General features: G+C 42.1%; 1 protein-coding gene across 1 annotated transcript; it reads right to left on the bottom strand.

Annotated features, from left to right (window-relative positions):
* Positions 1-331: 331 nt before the first annotated feature.
* Positions 332-6,080, bottom strand: lrrc8da (leucine rich repeat containing 8 VRAC subunit Da). Its single transcript, XM_026314343.2, has 2 exons — positions 5,725-6,080; positions 332-3,861 (listed from the first exon to the last, which is right to left on the bottom strand). Coding segments are annotated over exons 1-2 (2,553 nt in total). The 5' UTR covers positions 5,726-6,080; the 3' UTR covers positions 332-1,309.
* Between the last annotated feature and the right edge of the window lie 1,056 nt (positions 6,081-7,136).

Here is a 7,136-nt window from a genome sequence, read left to right as displayed (position 1 = left end):
AAATGCATGAAAAGCCTGGTCTAACTAATAATATTAGCTTCATAAAAAGGTGCTTTGTTGCAGTTGCTTCTAACTGGGGCATGATAGAGAAAGTATGAACAACACCTACGGGCTCCATAGCTTTAGATGCAAACCTGTTGTTACTTAAAATTTAATGTGAAATTTACAGGTTTAATATGAAATCAATTTTCAGCTAGAGCATATTCAATTCACTTTAACATGTAAAACTGAACTTTGATGCTCTTTAAACTCCAAAGATATGCATATCTATTTCATTAGTAGCCTTCTGGGTGTTGAGTGGCACACACCTGAAATACATAAGGATTAGACATTCATCTAAAGTCTAAATTTATTGTACCGTAAAGTTGTGAACTTTGAGCATAGGATCACCAACGTGTTACAGCAGGTCGGAAGAACACTTGTTCTTTACAGAGATACAATGAGAAAAAGGCAAACATGTTTGTTGTCATAACTTGTTTGTTGTCATTACGTGATTCTGACATGGAGATCATCAGTCCGGCCTGTGACCAGTTTCATCAAACATTTCAAATATTAAAGTATGGTTAAAAACACAGGCAGCAGATTTCCCTTTTATTAGCTGACATTGGTCTTTGGATGTTTTTACAAAAGACATTCACCAATCTTTGATTTGTGAGGTTTTCAATGTGCAAATCAATAACTATACACCTTAGCACACAGGCTCGAAAGGTCATTTCTGGTGCTCAGTCTGCACCAGATTTTTACAACTCTAAACTCAGTCTCATAGTTGTAAAACAGAAAAAAATAAATGTTAAAAATTAAATACTGCTATGTAAGAAAGACGGATAGCACTGTGTCCACTTCTATTACATATAGGAATTGCTGTGTGGATAGTACTGAAATGGAAAACATGAAATATTTATATTTGGCCTTTTGTCTGTGAAAGCCCTCACCTTCAAAACAGCAGCAGTTAAGGCAAAAGATTGTACTCTGAGGTCATACCTGAGTAACTAAAACAATAATTATAAAACTACATACTGTGCCATTAGACTAAGCCATTTCTACACAATTTTACACTTAATATCTACATTTTTAATTTTCTATTATTCAAAACTAGAAAATGACCAAAAATGACAAATTTGAAGTGATACATAGTCAACAACAAGAAAAGCTGTTAAGTAGACAACTACGAACTTGCATTAAAATAATAATAAAATTAGTTCATTTTTTATAGATATTACTGAAAACAAAAGGTCTTCCATCCATTTTACAGGCTTGTCATGAGCAACCAGATCATTCTGCCTGTCTGTGTTGCATTATGGTTCTTGTGCTATAAGCCACCTGTAAAGGATGTGCTGGTCTCTCGGCTGATACTATCCTTAACTTCCACAGGCAGCGTGTCAAAGAGATGGTCCTCCACAATCAGACCATTTCTGCGCAGCAGGCGGCAGTTTCCAAGCTGGGCGGGCAGTCTGTCCAGACAGTTTCCTTTCAGCTCCAGCTGAGTGAGCTGGACCAGTTGACCCACAGACTCTGGCAGGCTGGTGAGCGCATTGTGCCCTAGACACAGCCCCTTCAGCTTGTTACATCTGAACAGTTGCTTGGGCAACATCTCTACCTTGTTGGAGTTGATGGCTAAGTGCTGGAGGTTGTTGAGGAGACCCACATCTGAAGGGAGCACTGTGATGGAGTTGTGGCCCACATCCAAGTGTCGCAGCTTTGGCAGAGTGAACAAAGCTGGAGGCAGGGACTCCAGTTTATTGTGTGACAGGTAGAGAGACTCCAGAGACTTAACCTGTCCGATGGAGGATGAGATGGTGATGATTTTATTGTGCCACAGTTTGAGACATGTCAGCCTCCTGAGGTGCTGCAAGCTGATGATCTCCTCTATGGTTCGGATATTGTTAGATTTAAGGTCGAGCTCCTGTAAATTGGTCAAGCTGAAAATAGCATGGGGAATCCTCTCCAGTTCGCAGCTGTATAGCTCCAGGTGAATGAGACTCGTCATCTTTTTCAGACTATTCAGTACCAGCAGTTTCGTACCATCGTTGTGCACCACTAACTTAATCAGATGTGGGGAAAGCTCTGTGATGTTTGTAGGTATTTTGGTGAGGTTGCTTTTCAGGCATAATGTTTTTAAATGCTTCAAATCTCGCATGGACTCTAGACCAATCATTTTGTTATTCTCTGAGCTCAAGTTGCCAATTAGGTTAAGCTCCCTCAAATTCCTCAGCAAATACACCCACGGTGGGATCTCACCAACATCGGTAAACTTGACATGAAGACAGCGAAGATGGTCACGGAGGAAAGCAAACCCCGTCTGCTCCACTTTGGCAGGACAGTGGCAGAGATGCAGCTCCTGCAGGCTAGTCATCTGAGAGACCTTTGCCGAGAACCTCACCTCAGGAATCAACTCCAGCTTAAGCACCTCCAAGTCTGTGAGGTCAAACACTACATTCGGAAGTCCAGAGAGCATGAAGAGGTGTAGCTCCTGCTGGTCCTGTGCATTACGCGTCACAAGCTGCCTTAATTTTTCAAAGGTCCACTCATGATTGAGGCTGATTTCCCGCAGCTTGTTTTCACTGACCTCAGACAAAAAGACACCAAAGCGCTTGGAGTAGAGCTGGTCATACTGATCAACCATGTGCAGGAGAAACGCAAAGTCGTTCTTGACATCAGGAATGTCGCTGAAGCTGCTCTCCTCCCTGACCTTCTCAAAAGAGTACTCTTTCAGGGGTCGTCGAAACACCCAGAAGAGAGAGTACAAGCACGTCATCCCATAGATCAAAATCAAAGCCATGTAGCTAATAAGCAGCTTGTTCAGCATGAAGGCCATGTTGTGAGTACAGAAAAACTTTTTGTATCCTGTTAGCTGTTTAACATCAGGCTCACAATTGTGCGTAAACTGAATTCTAGCAAAAAAGGTCGAGGTGTAGGACAATATCAAAATGAACTTGACAGTTTTGACAATGGTCTGTGCTACATAAAGCTTGTAGATGAAATCACTGTCCTCCACATGAGCTCTGAATTTTCTCACTTTCTCAAATAAGGCTTTGGCCTGCTCTCCATCTTTTTTGTCCAGAATTGTCATGCTACTTGGGACCTCCGTGACCGGCTTGTCTGCAGAAAATTTCACCCCAAGCATGGGTGTGGTCGAGGTGACAGTTGGGCTTTCATCCCGCTCCTCTAAAGATACATGTTTTGGTACTGATGTGGCGCCGGTCAACCTCTGTTTGTTTTCCTCCGAGTCCTCACAAGCTGTTTCAGACAAAGCCTTAGTTGTCCAGGGAGACTCGAAACATCGTCCCAGAATAGAAACAAAATGCTCAATCTTTGAACTGGTTTTGGGGTACTTGAACCAGAAATTGCTACTGACCATGAGAATAATTGTGTGGATGAGAGTGAGGTATGGAAAGTACTTGGAATACCAGGGCAAGGCACGATGGTAGCATATTTGGTTGATAAACACATATTGTTGAAAGTCCAGATTGGTTCTGATCCCCGTTGGTTGAGGTTGATGGGGATACATCTCTGCCACCACAGCAGTTTGCTGTTTTGCGGCGTTGAGCTCACGGACAGCTTCCTCTGGTAAGTCTTTGGTGACATACGGCATGGTGTTTAACACAGGGGCCCCGGTGGCTGCTTCCTGTGTGCTCTGCTGGGGGAACGAGTTTGCTTTAGGTCCTGAGGCCTCCTCTGTGTCCTCCAGACAAGGAAGACAAGCCACCTGGTCCTTGGTGATCTGCATCGTCATGGCAAATATAGCCAGCATTAGCATGACCAGCCCCAGGTAGTCCATGAAGACGTCCCACCATGGTTTTAGGATACGGTACGTTGGCTGGATGTCGTTCAAGGATGCGACCTCAGTGAGCGTGAACATCACTGCAACAAATGGAGAAGAGCTGGTTAATCCATAACTACTTTCAACACTGTGCCGGTGCTTTTAAGATAATCTTTAAGAAAACAAAAAAAGGACATTTTAAAAATAACATTCAACATGAAGTCAAAAGTGGAGAGCCACGTTGGACTCCCTGCTAAAGCTCCTGAAGTAACACATTTAAGCCCAAGTTGTAAAAAAGCTGTAACTGTGAAGGCACTGCTGAGTGTCAGTGTGCTACACCACTTAATCCTTAAGTGCATAATTCAATTCCCCCTTCCTCCCACTCTTCAGACTAGTTTCCTTTCATTTTAATGATCTTAAATATGATAAATATGAGCCAGGATTGTGCTAAATCCAGACTTAATACAACCTGTTACTGGAACAGTGTTTGTGAGTCAAGTCCACCTATTGTTCTGACTCACGGAGACGTTTGGCACACACGTGTTTCATTTAGTAAAGCTCTGCAAAGACTGTCCCCTTCTTTCCACTCTTCTTTACTGGCCGTGGCACTTTTTGCTGTGTGCATTGTGTGGATCATCTTTCATCTTTATCTCGTCCCTAAATCTAACTGAGCTGCTCTCGAAAAAGAAAGTATTTCTCTCTGGTGAGAGACACAGACTGGCAGCATTTTTAGAAGAAAATACATATTTAACTTTATCCTGTGAGCTATGAAAGACACCTTTTCATGAAGGAGATAAAGTGCTGGCAGTTGGTTTTGTTGTTAAGGGTTTGTCATAATGTTGTTTTATATATTTATAGAAAATTGTAATCTCAGTTGTCATTAATTCTCAAATAGCCTCAACAACCCTATCTCAACCAGGTTACATTTCTTTACATTTAGACCAACATGTCCCAGTTCAGGGTATTACTGTGGGTTATACTTGGTTAACCACAGTGAAATAAAGCCATTGCTAATATTATTAGAAATACCTGTGATTCTTCTACAGTGATAAGTCTGACATAAGGCCTATACAGTTGACTACATTTGATTAATCTGGGATGATATGTTTGGATTATAATTGACCAAAGCCTGATATTTAGGATTCTGTCCAGAGGTGGTGATATTATCAGAGGCACAAGTGATGTTTATGTCACGCACCAGAGCCAAAGCTGATAATGACTCAGCTAGTGCTTTGTGATTATCAACTCTTCCCAAGTCACTTCACACAAAATGGAAACATAACCAAATAAGGTGTGAAAAAAAAAACAAAAAACCGCGTTGCGCATAGGGGCGCCCAGGAAAGGGCGGGCCCAGTGCCACAGGCGGGCCCTGGCAGTGGGGGCAAGGGGTCCACTTCCTGTGAGACTGGGTTAGACCTGTGTCACAGTGTCCCTGTTCAGACAGAATACACACATTTAAACGCCACCAAGTGTTGGTTGTCTCTGCATATTAAGTGTGTGTCCACCGGGATAAATTATAAGTGTAAAGATTTCTATTAAACTAACTTAAAGCCAAGCGTGAGGGTAAGACACGTTGCGCACAGGAAGCAAGGAAATAGGTCGCCGACTGGCCATGAGGAAAAAAAAAAACACTGTGTGCATTTTTGTATTGAAGTGAGCAGACCATTCCACCACAAGAGGAAACAGCACATTTCTTTAGTTGGATGAGGAAACATTTGACAGTTCTTTCTCACGCAATCAGTTTTTGTGCAGTAAACTGGGCTATCAGCGAGTAGAGGGTCAGGTGAAAAGGAGAATCGGCTTGTGTCCCAGTGTTACGCACTCACACCAGGTAACCAGTTTTTCTGGAAACCATTAATTCATCGGCCACGCGGAATAAAGCAGCCAAGTCAAGTTTTTTTTTTATATAAGTATGTTTGGTTTAATTCTCCTAAAGGGGAACAAAGGAAAAGACATATACTTACTGACTGCGTGGCGTTATCTCAATCCAATTAGTTCTTCTTCACTCCACATGCCACTTTTCGCTGCGCTCTTCAGGTGCGCCTCTAACCTAATTCCTCAGCCCCGTTAAAAGCTGAGGGAATTACGCTGCTCTGCCAAACAAAGCTCCGGAGAACATTTGTTCGATGCTGTGGCTCCGGTCGGCCGCCTCCCTCATGCCTCTGAGGGACACCAGGCACCGCTGGCTGTCCGTGGGACAATATGCGCAGGTAGACCTCCGGTGCGATGTATTTCTAAGATCCAATATGGAGCCGCGCCGACCGCAGCTGTGGGTGTTATAGTCGCTGCTCATTGGAGGAGGACACCGTCTTGCTGCGTTCACGGCGAATGGGGAAAAAATGGTGCGATACTTCGACAACTTCTGGGCTGAAAAGAAGCGACAGTAGCTGTAGCTGATAATTTGCAGTAACAGTCAAGGCCGAAGGCATCTGATATTAGCATGAAGTCAAATTATATGGAAACTGTGTGGGAATGAGAAAGGGGTCGCTCGCAATGACCTACCAAGGATCATCTGAATCTGCAGCTTGGCTTTGTGGAGCTTTTTCAGCGGGACTGTCCACGCCTTTGTTTTTGAAGTTAATTTACTGGCGACAGTAACACACAGAGGATGGGATATTTTACATAAAGATATAAGAAGGTTTAGGGTTTCTGAAAATCGCATCAACACAACCATAAGTCTAAAAGTTTAAACGACCTTGTAGGCTTTATAAACTTCTGTTTTATTGACCTTCAGACAAACTAATGGTTTCCTCTGCACAGGCCTCTTCAGGGACATTTTAATAAAAATCCTCAGTTATTTATTTACGTATTTATTCATTTTAAATAGGTCAAAGTAGGGGGATCACAGGTGTAAATAAATAGTAAAAGTAATAATAATAATAACAAAAACAATAATGGCAGAGTTCCACTAAGCTGCTTCAGGTTCTTGTTGTTCCTGCTGGCTCATTGTCAATTTATCTGCTACGAACAAGGCCTAAATAATGTAGTAGAGTATATAGAAATAGGTTTTTGAATATTATGTCAGGCAGGAAATGTAGTTTTTATTTGTGTTACCTTCAATCTATAATACATTATATAAGTATTCACCAAAATGAACAGCCACAGACCAAAAAACACACTGAGCTCTTTTGTTTTCTGTCTTTCCAGTGGGTCTTGAACACAACATCAGCTTCCCTCTCCAGCTCGACAAAAATGCTACTGTGGTTTTTGCTGAAATAACATAGCTGACTAATTAACTCTTCTTAAATGTTGTTTTAGATGCAATTCAACTATTATAAATACATGCACTGATAAGGTGACATTGTACTCAATGCCACCATCTAGCTACTTATCTCTCTGCTTCTATTATTGGTACTAACAAACTCAACAGTCAATA

The sequence above is a fragment of the Mastacembelus armatus genome, chromosome 17 (genome assembly GCF_900324485.2).
Source record: "Mastacembelus armatus chromosome 17, fMasArm1.2, whole genome shotgun sequence".
Classification (NCBI taxonomy): Eukaryota; Metazoa; Chordata; class Actinopteri; order Synbranchiformes; family Mastacembelidae; genus Mastacembelus; species Mastacembelus armatus.
The sequence above is the reverse complement of the archived record's forward strand: the minus strand, read 5'-3'. Positions and strand labels throughout refer to the sequence as shown.